The sequence below is a fragment of the Tasmannia lanceolata genome, unplaced genomic scaffold (genome assembly GCF_043159265.1).
Source record: "Tasmannia lanceolata isolate RefF3 unplaced genomic scaffold, GAP_Taslan_0.1 ptg000006l, whole genome shotgun sequence".
Classification (NCBI taxonomy): Eukaryota; Viridiplantae; Streptophyta; class Magnoliopsida; order Canellales; family Winteraceae; genus Tasmannia; species Tasmannia lanceolata.
In genome coordinates, this window is record NW_027518683.1 from 29,673,375 (window position 1) to 29,694,546 (window position 21,172).

The window sequence follows — 21,172 nt, forward strand, 5'->3', positions numbered from 1 at the left end:
TATATTAAAAAGATAGAAAAGTACATCATGAAGAGCAAAGAGAACAACCCCTAACATATGAAGAGGGATACAAGAAGGACTAAAATATGAGCCGAACTAAAAGGAACATAAACCAATGAACAACAAGACACAACTAGACAACAGGAAAGGATGATCATCTATCAATAATGCATTTTGGCACTATTTCAACTACATCACTAACAAACCTCCCTACTTTTTGGAGACGAACTTTGTTACTTACACTCAAGGTTTTAGATTTTGGTTTCGGAATGCATCTCGCTCCTCACCGAAACTGAAATTTTTGCTAAAATTTTGAAATCCGACGAAATAAAAAAAAAGTAAAATTTTATCCCACTTGAAATTTGGGCCAAATTTCAAGGAAATATTAAATAATGAATAAAATGCAGTTTTTAACTTGATCTTCCTAAAAACAAAATTTCAACCGAAATTTCAGACCAAAATTTCAGGAAAACAAACGAAATTTCAGGAAAACAAAATTTCAACCGAAATTTCTGTTGGAATAAAGTAACTTTTTGGGTTTACTCAATTTCGATTTCAATATCAACCTAAACCTGAAATTTCGGTCCGAAATATAAAACCTTGCTTACAATTTGATTCAAGGGGCAAAAACTTTTGTAATTGGCATGGTACTCTTATTTTATTTTCTAGGTTCTAACCAAGAAAGTGGAAGGATTTATGGTCTCAAATTCGTCCACGTAGACCGTTCAAGACACAACTTCTCCTTATCTCATCAAACAAGGGAAGTGCTATATTCGCCCCTTTTTCTCCCTTGGGCCACCCACTCTAGAGTATTTACCCTTTTACACAAGTGGCTGGACCAATAAAGAAAGAGGGGCAAATATATCATTTCCCATCACACAATTGATTATTCTACGCCTGGGCCCATCGTGCAGCCAATGAGAGAATTCCAAACGCACACGAAGATGAGGCAAAATTTTGGCGCGAAAGTCTCACAAAACACGTGGATCTCCAAGATTTGGCGGGAAAACCCCTCTTCTAAGCGCGGGAAATCGCCCTACATTACCCTGTAAAGTCCAAAGAAGGCATTTCCGTTCCCGCCAAAACGAGAGAGAGAGAGAGAGAGAGAGAGAGAGAGCATGGTGGGTGTTGCCTTCGATTGCCTGGCAAATCCTCTTGGAGTGGTACGGAAGACCTTCGAAAAGGCGGTGAGCTCCACGCAGGGATTCGATCCGGCGACCTTCAATGGTAAAGACTGGGGCGCTCTCGATGTCTTTCGAAAGTTTCTCTTCGATCAGGATGCTCTCTCTCAGGTAATCTTAACTCCATTTCACCTCCCCCATAACCCTACACAATTCCCTCATTTTCACTACAATAAGCCCCTCTTGATTATTGGTACCCAAACCCTAGATTGGTCAATCCTCTTCTTTTTGGCGATCTTCTCTGTTTTTGTTTTGGAAAACCTTCTCATTTCCTCTTACCATTTTTTATTTCTATTTCTATTGTGACTCATCTCGCCCTTCGATAATTTGTTCCAGTGTATTATAAGTCTCTCATTTTCTTTTGTAATTTTTCTCCTTTTAAGCATAAAACCCCTAAATATCTCCTTTTAGTTGAAAAACACTACATTTATCATTTTGCATTGTTGGCTTCTATTTTTTATTATTTGCATTGTATAGCTTGAATTCTCAAAGGAAGAACTGACATATACACAATTTTTCTTGTTTTGAAATTTGAGTCTAATGTCTCATACAGAGTCCCTATATATTACCCAAAATTGATGATTAAAAGCCAGGTATTTCTGCCCTCTTTTATTTTGGGGATTAAATCTCTGTATCAAATCACAGATAGTCTTCTCCAATAAAAAAGAGTAGAATTCTTGGACTTTAGGTAGATCGAGCGTTTCCTTTAAAACCAAAAATACTACTTTTTCTTTATTGAAAAGAAGCATTTGTGAGATGGCTTCTTCTTTAATTTTATTTTATGTAGAAATATAGATTTTGCTCCTAATGGTAAGGTTAAAATTCACCCTGATTTTCTTGTCTCACTCTTTATACTTACGAGTTACATGATTTCTTGTGGGAACTATGTGGTTAAAACTAAGAAGTCTTACTGAGTGTACTCTTCCAACCATCCATAAATGGACTTTTTTTGGTAGGTAATAATGCACTTTTTTTGCATTGAATATGGACAATTTCTCTTTTCTTTTAACTCTCCATTTTCATGGCACTGACTGGACAGTTCAGGTTTTCTAGGCAGCGTGATTCCTGTGGAAATAGTGGAATTATAAATTTAGTACTCTGTTGGAGCACCATCCTTTCCCCCTTTCTAAAAATTAGAAAACCCATGAGTTGATTTTGAATTAATTTAGAACCTTTTCTTGTTGATGCGAGACATTTTTGCACTCTATTGACCTCGAATTATCAGATGCATCACAATATTTTGTCCTAAACAAGAGTCCCATTATTCTTATTATTATCATTTCATATTTTGCAATTTGTCAGTTTTGAAGTATCCAACGCACTAGAGACCTTGTCGACCCCCAAAGATTGAATTCTTCTATTGTGAAAGTCGTTGTCCTTGCTTTGTATCTCAACACTAATATTCTTTTATGAATGAGGAATTGTCCAATGTGGTGTGTTACTTCATATTATCATGATTTTGTGCCCTTGCATACTGCATTGCATAGATGCGTCCAACCTTTGATCGGTCATACCATCTACAAAGTCTGCCTCACATTGGATTTTCCACGGCCCGAAGCTAGTATCTTCTTGTAAGCATGATTTATCTGCTGTGGGCAAACCAATGCAGGCCCCATCATGTGGCAATCTGTATCTATCAAAGTGGGCCCATATATGTGACATAGGCACATTACCTTACATGATGATGCTTGTGTGGCACATTTTATCATTTAGCCTTGAAACCCAAAATGTATTGTTGTGGTATTGAAGGAGCAAGTCTGCTAGACATGCATGCCATTGTTCATTCTCTTTTTTAATGACTAAATATTTTGGTGCCAGCCTTATCATAATTTTAACCACTCCCATCTCTTCCATTTTTTTAGAAACTTTTCTATTTTTGTTTTCTGTATTTGTTAGAGAATATGCTCCTTTGCCTATTTTGAACAGATCCCATAGTTAAATTATCATACATTAGGAAAAGTTAGTAACTTTTCTGTTTCATTTTACCAAATATTGATCTTTCATACAGGTTCCAATCCTTGATCCAACTAATATGCGTGGGATTCAGCCCAATTCTCTTGTGCGATTCAGAGGAATGGTGCAAGATATGCTTGGTAATGAATTTTACGTTGGTGCTTTCAAGGTATTTCTTCAAATACATTGAGCCTTTGTTTTAATTAATTAATGGTTATGTTTTATATTCCTTGAGTGTACCATCATAGCTTTGGATCTTTCAGCACCAAAATATTGTTGGGATCTTTACAGGATGGCTTGACATGGAGGACGAATAAATTCACTGATGTTGCTTCATATCCGATGGCTTCTACATCTGAAATGCAAGTCTGGGAACGTCGTCTTCTATACTGTGTTCCAGTAAGCTTTTGTACTTCTGGGCATTGCCACTTAACTATGAAACGAGAGTAGGTGAAGTTGAGTTTACATTGCGTGTCATTTTCTTTTCTGACTATTTCTTGTTTTATTTAATGATTTTTCTCACTAGGTTCCAGGACAGAATGAATGGACTTTGCACAATTCCCCTTCTGAATCTGTGATAAACAGATCCAGCAGTTCTTCATCCCACCATGGCGAAAAGCGCCAGAGAAATGAAGCTCATGACAATATGGATTTGAATGTACTATTCAAGTCACCTGTCTATAATCTCCAGTACATTCAAAGTCACCTGTCTATAATCTCCATTATCATTTTCTTTCATCTTTCTGACATTTTTTTTTTATTTTTTTATTTCAGGATGTAGATCATGAGCCAAGGGATCCATCCTTGTGCAATAAGAAGCAGGTAAGGATAATGGCTTGTATAAATTGGTAGGCTTATCAAATGTTCTGTTGCTTTGTTTTTACTTCCTAAAATTATATTCTGTTTATAAAAATAGGATATGCCTGAAGATTATTACCCTACATTTTATAATAGCTTTTTAAAGTTTGAATCATTGGAGTAAGGAGACAAATTTCACTGATAGGATTTTGTACTACTATTTAGTTGTCTCGTATTGTTTGCTGGGTGTGGCTAGGTCATAATTGCTTGAAGCCTGTTTCCATGGGATCAGGAAACAATAGCTTTTTGGAAAATTAAGAAGAAATTGAGAAACAGAAAATAAATTATCCATTCCCTTCATTTCAGGATTCTAGTTCTTAATTTTTATATCAGGTTTCCTATCTTTGGTTCTCTTTCCTTTAGTTTCTTTACTTTTTTTGTTTTAGTCTTTAAACTTCCAGAGTTTCAAAGATAACCTTTTAAGGGTTGCATATCTATCTTATCTAGTTTATCTTATATGTATGATATTCCTACTTTAGCGTACCTTTTTTTTACTTGTTCTTACATATAACTTTAGTTCTCGTTTCCTTTCTACAACCTTCCTTTTATGCTCTCTCTCTCTCTCTCTCTCTCTCTCTCTCTCTCTCTCTCTCTCTCTCTCTCTCTCTCTCTCTCTCTCTCTCGTGTGTGTGTGTGTGTGTGGCTTGATCAATCAGAACTGGCGTCAATGGACACTTTTCATTAAAGCCATGGTATAGGTAAGCCTTTGCCTGTAATAGATCCAAACCATGCGCTTGATGGTCCACTTTAAATTGTTTCATAGGTACGTATCTCCACACTAGTATATACAGATCTTATATATTGTAATTTGTTTCTCCAAATGTGTCCTATGTCGCTCTTCACATTTTCCCCACATTCTTATTTAACCAATTATGAAGAAGTGTGTCCTGTTTGTCATTTTATTTCTCGTTTCTGTTTCCTAGGTTCTTCTAGGTATTTGGATTTGAAAGAATTTTAAAATTGAATCCCAAATTTTTGTTAAGAGTTGTGTAAGTGCCTTCTAGATTCATCACATAAGGTATATAGTATATCCTAACTTGATTTAACAAGATATTTTTATTTTAATTACAATTGCATGCTTCCATTAACGAGAAATGGCAGGATTCAAGATAAGAGGTAAAACATTTATATGTACATTGTAGAAGGAACAAAGAGAAGCATGAGGACATAATTGAGCTGAAAGGGGTTTCCATGAAAGGGGATTTTTGGGAACAAAGGATACAAAACGGACTCATATCTCTTGCTCTTCCCATAGTTGCTGCATATCGTTCATCATCATTGATGACAACAATGTTGGCCAGATGGTCCTGTTGCTTCTTTGGGCAAGTTTCTTGGTGCAAGGCTTTGCAGACATGATATAAAATATTGTTCGCCTTTCAATTTCAATGTTAATGTTGCTGTTGGATGTTGCTTCCTTGGTTATTGAAATCATCCATAGTTGGGTCAGAATCTTTCTTTGAAGCTAAAATTGTTTGCCTTTTGGTAATGTAGCCTCCATTAACTATTCCTCTCTAACCTGTTATAATCCTCTTTCTATGTTTTTTTTTTTTGCTTCCGATAAGGTTTGTTACATGCTTCATATTCACTTCCCATGGCATGACAATTCCCAGACATTGCCTCTTTACTTGACCGATTGCTTCCTTTTTCATTTCTGCTTACGACTTTCTCTTTTTAGATCGCTCACTTCCCATATCTACTTCTTGGATTCATTTTTGTTTAAGTATAAAAGATTAAATAACGCAATCTCCAACAGCTTAAGCTTTTGGAGTAACTGGTTGTTTCACATGGTATCAGAGCCAAGGTACTGAGTTCAAACCTCCTAGATATTAAAATTCCACATGTAATGGCCAACCCCAAAAAGTGGGGCCACATTTGTGCCACATGTAGGCCAACCCTAAAAGGAGGGGCCACACATGAGGGGGAGTGTTAAAGTATAAAAGATTAAATAACACAATCTCCAACTGCTTAAGCTTTTGGAGTAATTGGTTGTTTCAAATGTATATATTGAGATATATACATTTATATGTATATTAAGTGTGAGTGTGTGTGCATGTGTATATTGAGATGTACAAATGCACACACACATATGTGTGTGTGTGTGTGTGTATTAAGTGTGCGTGTGCGTGCATGTGTTTTTTTAGGTCCGTGTTCATTTGCATTTTTGAAAAAAATGATAGATTTTCTTGGAGATGTTTATTTTCTTGGAAAGTCCATGAAATCCGGGCTTTGAATTTGAATCAAAGATTTTGCATTACACTGTTCTAAATCTATGTAATTATTCTTTCCATTATAATCTGAATTATTGAGTAGCACTTTTTTTCTCTAATCTCCAGTTTCAAGGCATTTTTCACCTTAAATCTATGGAAAAGGATTTAAATCTGCATCTTCTTTTCTCCAATACATCTGCAGAAATTTAGTGGTGTTGATTAAGTGCTGCTGTTTCTTGAATTTATTTGGAATTTGTTATTGGTGAAACAAATGTTTTGTTGTTGTTGTTATAGAAGTCTGATGAAATAGGAGTTCGACCTTGAATCGTTGGATTTTCTCTTTATGGATGTTGAACCCCTGATCAGAGGTTATGAGATTTTTGAAAATATGTAAAAATAGGTTTTTGAATTAGATGTTGCATGTTTTCACTTCACTTTATAGTTCAACCAAGGGGAGTGACTCCTAACAGTGGGTGTTTGAGTTGTTGCATTGCCTTCTCATTTTTTTCATTCCTTCTTTGTTTCTTTACAATCATCCAAATCAATGCTGATTGTTTAAAAATAACAATTTAACCATAATAAGGTGAGAAATTCTAATGTTATTTTGTGTTCACCTTACATTGATGAGTGATACTCATAACATAGTAGAATTCATTCTATCAGTACTTAAAAATCATTAGCCATATTTCTTGTGTATTTGAAACTTGAAGGTGGGAACATACAATTTTAGCATGCTGTTTTGTTTCTTGTTGTATTACATCACATATTTTTGTCCCATGATAATTAAATCCTAATGAGCTGTTCATTTCTTTAGCGAGAAGCAGGACCCTCAAGCCAGTCCGTTTCGAATCCACAAGAATCAGTTCAGGATGATACCCTTCCTGGAGCGAGAACACTGCCCATTTTCAATACTAATTCTATTGCATGTCTTATTAAGGTAAACCTTAAGTGAGACATTATATTAACTAATTTTTAAATTGCAAGGACTTCAAAATCCACTTGGAGATAGATAAAGCAGGGAATAGGCCAGGTGGGCTCTTACTATCTGCTATGTTAGGAGGTCATTCTAAAGTTTTAATGGCAAACTGTGTGCCTTGCAGATATATGATTCCCCAGAGGCTGATTTGAAGCTGAACGATGTCTTTGAATTTATTTGTGTTTATACATTTGATCCAGAGCTTGTTGTTCACAAGGATGATTCTGATGAGTTCTCAAATGGCCTTTGTGAGGATACTTTAGCTCATTTGCCTCCTAGTAAGGTCTGTGACGCCATTTTCCATCTAAGAATAAGTTACGATGCACTGTGGAAATGAGTAAATTTCTTTATAAAACATATTTTTTGCTAGGATCATTTTGCTTTCTCTCTCTATGTATATATATATATATATATTGTATGTGTGTGTGTGTGTTTGCATTTGTATGGGATTTGCTAGGGACCATCACATAAGGCATTTCGTTGATGGTCTGTTGCATGAGAGAGCAGTCACATAGGCTCACTTTTCACTATATATATATATATATATGTGTGTGTGTGTGTGTGTGTGTGTGTGTGTGTGTGTGGGATTTGCTAGGGACCATAACAGAAGGCATTTCGCTGATGGTCTGTTGCATGAGAGAGCAGCCACATAGGCTCACTTTTCAACAGATTTTGTCTTTATTGATGAGGTGGCTGCTCTCTCATGCAACAGATCGTTCACGAAATGCCTTCTGCAATATATATATATATAGCTGATGAAACTATGTTTTTGAACTGTTTTTTTCTTTCCATGCTAAATTCTATGATTTGTCAATTGAATGGACGTTTAAACATTAAATGTTGATTTTTTTTTTGTTTTTAGGTTCCTCATCTTCATTGTTTAATACATCGAAAGCTGACAGTTCAGGACTTCCTTCTCAGTTCCCCTATCATTGAAGTGATTATTTCTCGCCTTTCTATCTCTTATTTTCTTTTCCTACCCCCTACTCAAATCATACTTGGGAATATGCATTTTATGTTGAATATGAAATTTCATGCAAATTTTTATAACTTTTTTGCATGGCATTATTTAGTTTGTTGATTGTGAACCTACAGCCAATGCCGACAATGGTTAGAGGGATCAGAGAAGCTCTGCTAAGATATCTGACTTCTGTTCTTGGCAATGATGGTGTCGCAGCTCACTGCCTGTTGCTGCATCTTCTGTCCAGGGTAATTATTTTATTTCCTTGTCATAATTCAAAGCTATGATTTAGCCGGAAATCTGAATTTATTGCCGACATGCATGTCATGCCATGTCCCACACGACACTCATGTCCGCACATGTCGACACGCCTTTTGAAACTTTTAACTGTACTACTAGAAGTGTCAGACATAATGTTGGCGTGTCAACGGGTTTTTGTACCATGTCAAGTGTGGCCTATTTTATTATTGAATATTGTGTTTACCTCTTTTATTATTAATTCATCTTTTATTATAAACTCTTCTTTTAGCTCTTCTTTAACTAATATTTACTATTATATCCCCCTCCCTAAGCCTAAAATCCTAAACAAACTCTTATTCCAATATTATATTCATTATATCCTACTGGTCTCCTTTTCTTGCTGCATATTGGAGACTGAAGAGAACAGATTAAATTGATGAATACGTTGTTATTTGATTATCTCACATTTGTTTTAGATTATAGTTAATTAATCCTGAAATTTATTAGTTAGATGAATACTGTATTTATATTGTTGCAAATTATGATAGTAATAAGTATTTTATATGTAAGTACGTATTTATAGATTTTTAGGGTTGCCATGTCAAACACCTCGTGTCCATGTTGAAGCTCAACACCCGAATATGTGTCCACAAATTATAATTATATATAATGTTTGCTTAGCGGTGTCCCTATTTCTAAATTTTGGGAGCTTGTCGTGTCCGACACTCTGTGTCTGTGTCGACATACGACACTCGTGTCCGTGTCCACAAATCATAGGTTCAAAGGGTTTCATATATTGCTTGAACACTAGAACTCATACTTTTTTAAGATGAGCTTCCAAACAACTTTGTTCAAATGAAAAATCAGAATGATTGGGGTCACAATATGTGAACACTCTCTCTCTCTCTCTCCAACTTCTAGTTGATAGATGGAAGACATGCTTGAGACACTGCTCCAGAGGCAATCTCTTGCATCTTGATGTCAGGCACAATGTCTCCATTGGAAGAGCACAATATGGAATATCAGCAATTCCATCATAAAACATCCCACCATACTCACTATCACTCCCCAATTGTTGTTGATGTCGGGTCTCGTCCCCCTCAATTTCATTATCAGCAGCATTGGAGTTCTTATCCACCAATTCTCTTCTTTCGTTACGCTTTGCATTATCTAGATTTCTTGCTCATAATCAGATAGCGGGAAGTTAGTGAATGTCGTCGCCCCCAGTATTTGAGTGATGCCAAATCGTAATCCCTCGCTGTAGATACTTCCTCATCGTATACTCTTTCTTCTTTGTGTTGCATTCCAAGTTCCCTTATCCCACAAGTGTGCTTTGAAATGACCCTCCATCTATGCTGGATTCAGGAAAGGATTCTCCTGTGGGTGGATCATTGATTCGTTTTTATGATGATTCCTCACTATTCATTGTCCTTTATTATGGAATGCAGTTGAATGTGAGAAGAAACTGTATACTGATAAAAAGAATTTTTCCGAAATCAAAAGAGTAGTCAGCTTCCAATCAAAAAACAGGTTGATGATGTGTATAACTCATCTAATTTCTTTTCCACAATTTACTTGTCCTGTGTACTTCTGACTTCATCATTGATTCGTATTTGCTATGAAGATGAGGAAGAAAAAACAGGTTGCATATAGGTATACCTTGTCCAGGGTCAACTCTCACTTGAATTAGAGTTCAAAAATTATTTCGTAGGCTACTATGTCATCCCCTTTTATTCTATCTTACTACTTCTCCTAGAAAATACAATGATCCCATCATGCAAATTCAAATGGAAACCAAAGTCCTAAAAACTCTCAACAACTCAAACAACCCAACAAATAATGTCCAATTGATAATTTTTCAAACAACTAACTCCTATCATGCATGCATATGATAGTGCATTTGCCCACGTAACTCTATCCAAACATAAATCGTACGTAACTCTCCCACCCTCATCGAACCGACCTTGTCCTGATGGTCTGAAGTTAGTGAATCTACGAGTGAGAGATTGCCAATCCTTCCAAGAAGCATCCTTGGCAAAAGATCTGAACCATTGTACCAAAACCTCTATCATCACTTGGTTGTTGTGGGTAATGAGCCTTTGATTTAAAATAGCCATGGGTTCAAGTTGAGTCCAACCATCATCATCCGCCTTGGGCAGCTACATTTGTAATACCACGTACTGACCTACTGTCCAATCTTCTTTAGGAGAAACATGAGATATCGGGTGGATGCAAAAGATGACAACAGATCCAATTTATATGCCACATTGTCAATCTTGTTTAGCACACAATAGGGTCCAAACTATCGTGAAGCAAGCTTGAGGTTGCGTCAGAGGGCAATCGTAGCTTGTTTATACCCAATCACCGACTTGAAACTTGCATTTGTTACAATGCGAATCACTAAAACACTTCATTTTCTCTTGAGCCTGTTGTACGTGCTCTCTTATTAGTTTAATGACAGCTTGCTATTGTAGCTGCTGGTCCATCGTTGCAATACTAGAATCATCAGAAATAAGATATCAAATGTGTGAATGTGGTGGTTGCCAATACATTGCCTCACTGGGTGTATTTTTGCTCGAGGAATGATAGGCAGTATTATGCCACCACTTAGCAAGAGAAATATGCTTAATCCGTTATTTAGGACCGTCACTTGGCATCTATCATAAGTGGTTCTCCAAGCATCGATTGACAATTTTGGTCTACCTGTTGATTTGGGGATGATACATGGAGCTAATCTCTAGTCATGTGGGTTGCAATCGGAACAATTCTGTCCAAAATTTGCTCATAAATACCATATAGTGATCACTAACACTAGTTGAAGGCATATTGTGCAGCTTGTAGATGTGGTCAAAGAAAAGTTGGGAGACTTCTTTAGCAATATATGGGTTTCAGAGTCCCAGGAAATGAGCGGACTTGGTGAGTTGAATGATGATCTCCAAGATGACGTCTTTCCCATAGGAGTTGGGAAGTCCTTCGATGTACATCTTAGAGTTATTTCTCTGGTGCCAACTCTTGTTCTACACTAAAATGTGTTTAAAAAAGATGATTAAACTCGCATAGATGTGGATAGAATACCTCATTCATCAGACTCCGGAACGTTTTTTTTTTTTTTTTGAAAATTAACATTTATTATTCCAAAAGGTGCCAAATAAGGGACAAGATGTCCCCTAACAGGCTACAACAGTACTGACCCTACATACAGTAGAATCAGCTTACATATCCGTTTATGCTACCCATCTCTATTCCCCATTACATTACCCAATAGCCCAACATGTATCAAGTCCAACAAAAAGTGCCATATTTGTGGTCCCCATCAAGTCTGATACGTGTTCGCCATGCCATACAGACTTCTCCACCTTATTCCAACTGGCGATTTTGATTTTCAAAAATCCCACTTGAGGACCTAGAGTTGTTGTGCGCCCGTAACCGCGCACGATAGCCATCTTCACCACCCGATCTCTGGCGGCCTCCACCTTGTCCCACCACCAAGCTCCGGCGGATCCCAATTCAATCCGGCAACAAAATTGTTTATTCCACCATCCTCTCCATTGCAACATCCGGCAACCCACGACCTCCCACGACATCCACGGCCACGACTTTTGGCAATCCCCAGGCCTCCCACGGCCTCCCCTGCCTCCCACGGTCTTCATGACCTCCCACAGCTTTGGACCGAGCAGGGCCTCCGACCAGATCTGGCCTCTACCCGACAGCCTCCGGCTAGGTCAAGACACCCGACGGCCTCCCGACAGCCTCCCGACTTTCCGTTGGTCTCCCAATAAGTAGATACGGCCTCCTCCTGCTAGGTCCGACATGACGGGAAAAGAGCTCGAGTTTCTTCATAGCTGAAAGAGAAAGCGAGAGGAGAGGAATGGGTTTGTCCAGCTTGAAATATTCTTCACAGCTTCCCCGGCCCAATCCGTCCTCCCGACGGCCTCCTCGGCTAGTTCCGGTCTCCTCCGGCCAGCTCCCGCCTCCCAACGGCCAAAAACCTCGATTTTCTTCACAGATCCGGCCTTTATGTCACTTGAACCAGCCTCTCTGTGCCCCCACCCATCCTCCCTACGGTCTCCTCTGGCTAGATCCGGACTCCCAGCGGCCAAAGCCCTCAGGTTTTTTCACACTTGAATAAAGTATTAGACACAAAATTAATAAACCAAAGACTCCGGAACGTTGACGGCACATGGGTCAACTCGAAAGGCATAAGGAGGAACTCGTAGTGTCCATGTGTTCGAGTCTTATGCACGTCGGGGATGTGAACTCAGATCTGGTGACACTCTGAATAAGTCTAGCTTAGAGAAATAGTTGGCACCATATAGCTTGTTCAATAACTCGTCAATGGTGGGTATTGAGATTTTATCCTTAATGGTGTTGGGTTTCGCACTCTGTAGTCCACGCATATCCGACATGAGTTATCCTTATCTTTATTATTATAAACTGAGAGATCTCTAATCTCCAAAATAGGATAAAAGTTGAGTGTAGCTGAAGACAAAATGAAATGCAAGAAACAGAAACATCCTAAGCAAGAAAGGCAAGATTTACATGGTTTGACAGTGTGCTTAAGTCCACGGGAGAAGAGAATATCACTATATCGATATTAGCGTTACAAAGTCTATAATCTACCTTTTTTCTCAGCCAAGAAAACACCCAAAGACTCACGCCTGTAACCTTAATATGTGGCTTATATATTAATATCGCTACATTAACAATTATCAAAATATTCTTATAGTGAAAACCAAAAATTAAATTTTCCTTTTGGGGCACTGCCCCGGAAACCCCAACAGTAGTGTGCTGCCCCTTGCACAAGCAAGCTGATCTCAAAGCAAGATGGTTTTCTTTTAATCGGTCTCTAGAATACCCACGGCATCCCAAAGCTTTTTTGGATGGCCCTCCAAACCCTTAGAGCGAATGGACAATGTAGTAGCACATGATCTAGCATCTCCGCATCCTTCTTATACAAAGTGCACCAGCTGGCAAGATGGAACTTCCTTCTTTTAAGGTGGTCACGCATGTTAATTCTTCTATTTGCCACTGTCCATGCAAAGGTGACCACTTGTAGGGGTGCCGCTGATCAACATAACCTTGAGAAGTTAGAGCTGCTACTCTTGTTGCATGCTGTGAAAGAAAGAACAAGCATAAAAAGAACCAATAGGGTAAAGGGTCCAAACATGATGGTCAAGGCTATATGATGAACAGTACTGGGACGCAAGGAGTGTCCAAGAAGGGAATAAAGGATACCTATATCATTATCCTTAAGGTCTCGTAAGCCTAAGCTCCCAAAGTACATTCCCCAATCTCCCTTCTTTCCATATAGTCACACACTCTCACCCCTCTAACGGTCGATAAAAGGTACAGGTCCAGGATTCCATGGCACACACATACCAACCCATAGATCTAATAAATAACGATTTTCCTCTCCTCTCCCCACTGTATAACTAAAGGCTCATACAACCGTCTAGACATGCAAACGGTCTTCCATTCGCCTGAACTTTTTACAAGAATTGAGTTCCTACTATCCCAATCCCCCTATCCCTGCCCATGTTTGTCCCTAATTACTTTGTGCTATAAATCCTCCTTTCCCTCTCCATACCTCCTAAGCCATTTCTCCAGCTTTACTTCCAAGCCAAATTCTACTAATTCCAAGGCCACCATATTTTTTCCATCTGCACATTTTATCTCAACATCTAGTGTGCTTCCCTCCTTCCTAAAGGAAATTTCTTTGCAATTTTTCAATTCTTTTTCTTACTTTAACTTGTATTGTATCCAGTGACATGTAGTATTCTGGTAGGTTTGCCAGGGCAGCCTTAATGAGGGCAATTCTTCCTCCTAGGGATAAGTAATGCCTCTTCCACGTTGCCAATTTTATTTTTATTTTTTTTATTTTTTATTTTTAAATTTGACAAAATATATTTATACTATGAGAATTACATTGGGGACCAGAGGTCCCAACTTGCATTTGCATAGTATAATTGGTCAAGAGTATACTCATGACCTAAAGATGAAACAAAATAATACTATTCTTAATTACATTATGATAAGGATAAGTAGCACTAATTCTTTCAGCCAGATCTATCACAGCAACTTTGAACTCACGGGTCTACAACCCAACCAGCTTCCAAATCCACCACTAGATTTTCTTCTCTCCCAACTTCCTGAGGACAAGTACAGGCTCTAGGGAAGGATATCACCCAAAGGGAATGACCAAAAAGTCTATCAAGCTAAAGGGAATTAACTTCCAAGCGTTGCCAATTTCCTCCACCCATTTGACCACAAGGTTCCAAAGCAAGGCTTTTGGGATGCCTTATACCACAAGGGTAAGCCTAGATAATGGATTGGCAATTATCTTGAATTGCCAACGCATGAACAGTGCTTTTTTTATATTTGTCCAACGCAGAACTCAAATTGTAATTTTAGTCCATCAACTTGGAGTAACCATTTGACTTGAGTGTTTTTGGTTCATTTGTTGATTTAATCTAAACAGTCTCAAAAGTGTTTCTAAGCACGTGCTTAGGGAGCTCCCTAAGCACAAGTGGCTTAAAAAGTGACCGATTGGTTCGTATGGCGGTCCACCTCTGCGGGGTCCACAAAAAGAGACCAATCGGTGGCTTTTTAAGCCACTTGTGCTTAGGGAGCTCCCTAAGCACGTGCTTAGAAACACTTTTCTCATATATATATATATATATATATATATATATATATATATATATATATATACACCTGTTGTTCTTTTGGCCTGTCATTGTACTTTTACTCAACGAATGGTTCATGGATAGGCCTTTGTTCCTCTTAAAATTTTGGTTGGCTCATTAGCTAACAAAAGTCAAGTTTTACTTTCAAAACCGTGCTCTCTCTCTCTCTCTCTCTCTCTCTCTCTCTCTCTCTCTCTATATATATATATATATATATATATATATATATATATATATATATATATATATATGTAGCATGTTATTCTAACAAGGCCACTTTTAGAGGGTTAAAATTTGCTTTTTCACCTCACCGTGGCTTTAGTTAGAGACATGGGTTATCTTTTTGGTTTACTAGTTGATTGGGAATTTAGGACAAATAAAAGGTCAGGTCCAACTCTCAAAACCATGCTTTATAATAATTGCATAGTTTGATTTCTAATCAAGTCATTTTAGATAGATTTCTTGCTTTTTTTCATTTTGGCTGATATAATTAGCAATGTTTTTGTTGAGAAGGTACATGCAAGGGTTGACACTGCTGCAGTGGGAAAGCTATCATTAAACCTCATTGGTTTTAGCAATGAGAGTGTTTCCATTTTTGGGAATCAACTCCACCTTGCAATCGAGAACCTTCTACCTTTCACACAATGTATACCTATCACTTTGGACTATCTCAACACTGCTACACTTGCACCAAGAAAAGATTACCAGATGAACAGGTAAACGGAGCTCATATCCCCGTAATTTTGAAGGGGAATCTAATATTTAATCCATACTAGTCATCTTGAAAATTATACTTTACAGTTGTATATAATGGATCATTTAAAGTGATTAACATGTCTAAGTTCAGCTTTTCCTTTAACGTATTCTCAGTGCAATTATCCTTTCTCACTTTGAAGTTTAACTCAGGGAAAATTCTTCTTCATTTGGCCTTATCTTGGTGGCAACTCTGATCAAATGGCTTGTTTGACCACAGGCTGGTTACTGGAGTTCTGCAGCTAGCTCAAGGAACCCACCTAACCATTGATGAGACCCAGTTAAAAGCAGGGACACTTAATACTGTTGGAGTTGCAAATGCAGGGTTGCTTAAGAATCTAATGGAGTGTCAAAAGGTAATTGTAGCACATATGGCCTTTATTCTATCCATTCCAGCGATGTTGTGGTTTTTAAGTCATAAGTGAGACAATTAATTTGAAAAACATATATATAGGAGTATTATAATCCTTAAGGTGGTTGAAGGACCATGTCTTCTCTTTATTACAACATGGCAATTTCTATATTTAATGATGACAATCCTCTGATATGCCTCACCGTGGTATGCTCTATTAAAGCTTTGACCCCCTTGTATAGTTGTCTCTGTCAGAAATTCATTATACTTGAACTGTTCATTATTCAGGTGGAATATGAGTTTGAGTACTATAAGATGGAGATGGCTGCTGATGTTCGGATACTAGTCCTCTCTGAAGGAAAATCCAACATTTTGCCAGCTGATTTGGTGTTGCCTTTCCGGCCTAATGTTGTCTCATCCATTGCACATCCTACTTCAGAAGAACTTCAAGCATGGAGGTGGTATTTGGCCTCTCAAAGATCATTATTGCATACTATTGAGCCAGAAATGCAGAAGGTATACAGTAGATTTTTCTCTACTCCCCAAGAAATAAGATCTTTTAACTTTCTAATAATACTTAGGTGGAAAAATGGCATAAACTGGCTTGAACTATATTGTTGCAAAAACTTGATAACTAAATAAGAAAATGGGAAGGTGATTTGTGTAATCTCAAGTCTAACTGACCCTACTGGTAGGAGTGATGGTTCACCTATGACAGATAAAGTATTCCCCCCCCTCTCTTCTCACCCACGCACCCAAAATTTTATTGTCATAGGTCAATTGCATCGATGAGAAGGGTGGGCTGTTTGGATGAGACTTTGCAACTTCCCACTGATGAATGGAACCTTCCATTGTAGTTAAACTGTCTTCTATGAGATCATAATTTTGTTGTTTTGCTATCAAATAGATAATGCCAGTGGGGAGGATATTTTAGGAACAAATAGCTTAACTAAAAACACGGTTGTAACATTTGTAATCTAGTTGATGGGGCATTTGAGGAACAGATAGTATGATAGTGACAAATTTGCAATATAACCAATGTTTTGAGGAAAGGTTTCTGATAAATTTTGCTGATCAATGTTCTGATGTTTTGTTACAGATAGTAGAAGATGACATGGTCGCAGCTAGGCAAGAAGATCGAAGCTTAGGCTGCGAGGATTTTAGCAGGTTGGTCCAATAACTTAATCCTTTTCAATTTGGTTCTTCTGTTTCCTCTGATTTTATTGATGAGATTTGCTGTACTATCTCAGGTGGCTTACAATGGCTCGCTCAATGTCTCTGAGTTTTGGTGAAACATGTTTGTCCTTGGAGCATTGGCAAATGGTCAAGGAATTGGAGAGGCTGAGAAAGGAGAGGCTCAAATGAATGTTTAAGACTTAAGAGAGCTGGAATGGCTATTTTTTGGGTCAGACCAGATTCAGGTGGGCCTGGAGAAAGCAAATTTTTATTTTGGATTTCAATGGATTGCCCCTTGACAAATGTGTATATTTCCATAATTTATGCCGATAAAATGACATTCCAAAAGTTTCTTACCGTCTTTTTGCTCAATTTTTTGTGCTTCAGAACCTGTCGATTGAAAATTTTTGAACCCACTAATCAAATGAAGCTTCACTTTCATGGAAAAGGCGTTGTTAAAGCTATGTTTAAAAACCGGTTTCAGACGGGTCTGTCCAACCCGGTTTGATCGGATTCCACCTTATTTTTGGTCCAGTTTGATTAATTTGGCATAGATTTCTAAAAATAGGATGAACCACCTTATTGCTAAGGGCAAAATCATAATATCTAGACCCAACATTGAAGTAGAAGACCTTAAATAGAATTAAAAAGAACATTAGGTCATTTATATATGAACATGTGTTTGTTTATGTATTAGGAGACTGAATCCTTGGTGCTATATTTTGATAATGATATTACTCTGTTTTACACTCCTCACTTAGCTTTTCTGATTTGGTGTTGATAGCATCATTATAAAAAATATGGTAGTGCGGATATCAGTCATTGTGTACTATTGTAGCTAGGGCTGCAACTCGGGTCGGGCAGGTCGGGTTTTGGAGAACCCAACCCTACCCGAGAAATATCTCGGGTCGGGTTTTTTCACGTTGACGCAATTTTTTAAGGAAAATTCTTATTTGGCAAGGCAACTCAACTCATAGAAGCAAAAATTACACTCGCATTACACTTGAATCAAACAATGATGTAATTACACTCACATTACACTTGAATCAAACAATTTTGTAATCAAACAATGTTGTAATTACAATCAAACAATGCTGAATCAAACAATGTTGTAATTACAATCAAACAATGCTGAATCAAACACTTGAATCAACTCAATTCATAGATGCAGAAATTACACTCACATACAATAACAGTGGGTGCGTGGGTTTTCACTTTTAACCTTTAACTAACAATAGAAAAAAATGTACATACTATAACTTATGTAACTTGGGTCGGGTCGGGCCCCTTCAAACCCAGCTCGACCCGAGATTCATGCGGGCTTTTGAATGCTCAACCCGGCTCGACCCGAAACCCATGAAACCTGAACCCAACCCAGGCTATTTTCGGGTCGGGTCGATGCGGGTCGGGTTTTTAAAACCCAGCTCGAGTTGCAGCCCTAATTGTAGCTATGGGCGCTCTAGGCTGCAGATTATATTAAGCTCATAACTGTCCTGTACTTTGCTGACATGGAAGATGGAAGCGTACTGAATGATTTGCAGCCTAAAATCAACGAGTGATCAGCTCAAGTTGAGTGAGAAGTATTATGAAAAGGTAGATAAGTTTGAAGGGAGGGCAAAAAAGAGAACAGGTTTAGGATATGGACTCATTTGTAGAAGGAGAAGGCAAATTTATTGAGATAATCTGGCTATAATTATATTAGGGATTTGCTAGAGTCCAATGCAGAAGACATTTTGCGAATGCAGCCACCTCGTCAACGAAGACAAAATCTGCTGAAAAGTGAGCCTCTGTGGCTGCTGTCGGATGCAACAGACCATCTGTGAAATGCCTTCTGCAAATCCCTCTTTATTATTTTAAAAGAAATGCAAATTTTCCTCGACTTTAAAAGATCTATCCAATCGTGCAACTGAGGTGCTGTCATTGTGACTTGTTTTTAGAGGTGTGATTCTATCATTTTTCTCACTCTTTTCCTTTTTTTAATTCTGTTTTTTCCTAAAAACAAAACTTGTTTACAAGAAAAATATCTTGCATTTTATTTCTAAAAAAAGAAAATATTTGATCTAGATCCAAAATCAGAAGATGATCTAAAAGAAATTTGAGTCTTCAAAAATAGAAATGATGTGATTTCAGGTTTCTTAACCTGATCTCACAATTTTTTTTACCAAAAAACAGGAAAAAGATCTTGAGCATTCTAGCTTGATGTTGCAGCTTGGATCCCGCCAAGTGAGGTGTTATTGCTCCTGTGACACTATCAATTCTCTTCTCTTTACAAACCCCATCCCGTTCATCTCTTACAATCGACCATGATAAGCATGCAAATTTTGATTTATTCAATGACACTTGCCGGGGCCAATCCAAGGGTTATAATCCATTGCCGGCGCCGGTTAGATACTGTTTGATATGTTGTCCAGTGAATCTCCTAAATGGATATTTGATATTCAAAGGGGCTAACTCGCCTCCAATATATAATGAAGCCAGTAGAAATTATCTTGCTAATATTTGTCGATGCTGTGCACAAGTGGAAACAAATCCGAAATGCCTTTCAAATATAACAATTCTTTACGAAATTGATTATTGTTTCTGTATAATAACAATAACCAGATAGAAAATAACAAAAGCAAAGTAATAAGAGAACTTTGGAATACTTGAAATGATAGTCGAAGTGCTTTGGTAACCTTAAAGTAGGCCAAGCACAATGGATCCCTGTCCTCCCTCATAACGGGTATCTAGTCGTTGGATCGAGATCAATCACTAATCTGCAGCTCTGATCGCACTCAATTGGCATTTGATTGTTGGTACGTGATTGGTCGCGATTTGATAGACTAAATTGCACACGAACAAACACTGATTGCTACCACATGATCCTAGAATCTAGATTACAGCCGCTTGGGATCATCCACTACTCGATCACACTCATCATCCAAATCCTAGATAAACGGTTCAGATCCAATCAAAAAACATTTAAGTGTTCAAATCGCTCCTTGCAACGATGCATATGTGCAAAGTGCAATGTAAGCCAAAAAGTGCCACTAGCGCCCTATAGCCCATTGCCCACTCCGCACATGCATACGCGGACGTTGGTCACACCTTTTGCAAAGCTCACATGTGCTTTAAAAGCAACAGATAAGGGTGAATGGGTGTTTATTAACCCCTTTCCATCTTTTTTATTTTCAATGTAGGACTCAATTTTCGGTTCCTACAACACTTCCACTTATCTTTCAAAAGCACCTTCTCAAATAAAACCTTTTTATTTCCAAAAACCACTTTATTTTGAAAATCTTTAATAATCCCCTACCATTTTCAAGATGAAATAAAATTTCTCATTAGGCTTGAAACGCTTATGCATAAATGAAGATATATTACAGTTTGAAGCTTCACTTAACTAGTGAAAATGTATCAAAGTTAACTAAAATGACATAGTAGACGCATCTTTGAACTAGTGACTCTATATCATAAATCGGGCACATTTCGCACGTAAGACTTTATTTCCTCGGACAATTTCTATATTCCGATATGTGCATTGGCCTTGTGTTTATATCTTAGATGAGCACTTTAGAGACGATCCTGGTCTCATAGTAAGTGGCACTACTTCTATCAAAAGTGCCTCTTGTAACTAAAGTACATACACTAAAGATGTTACAAGATGACCGCATACGAAGAAATGCCCTCAAAACCAATTCAAAACATGCCTTAGTTTGCTTTTACATTATCTTTGTTTTTAGTGTAGTCATAGTTATCTTAGTCATAGTTTTATCCGGAGATATAAAGTCTAGAAGAAATAGAATTATCCTCGTTGATGAGCATTTCCTTTTAGCTTTTATTCTCCAGC

General features: G+C 37.7%; 1 protein-coding gene across 1 annotated transcript; it reads left to right on the forward strand.

The window, feature by feature from the left end:
- The first annotated feature begins 1,063 nt into the window (after positions 1–1,063).
- ETG1 (E2F target protein 1 (ETG1)) lies at positions 1,064–17,791 on the forward strand. Its single transcript, XM_077383036.1, has 14 exons — positions 1,064–1,292; positions 3,190–3,303; positions 3,426–3,533; positions 3,661–3,792; positions 3,909–3,956; positions 7,014–7,136; positions 7,300–7,458; positions 8,038–8,112; positions 8,271–8,384; positions 15,576–15,778; positions 16,036–16,171; positions 16,456–16,683; positions 17,267–17,334; positions 17,418–17,791. Exons 1-14 carry the CDS (start codon positions 1,119–1,121, stop codon positions 17,530–17,532), a joined length of 1,797 nt encoding a protein of 598 aa, XP_077239151.1. The 5' UTR covers positions 1,064–1,118; the 3' UTR covers positions 17,533–17,791.
- The last annotated feature ends 3,381 nt before the right edge of the window (positions 17,792–21,172 follow it).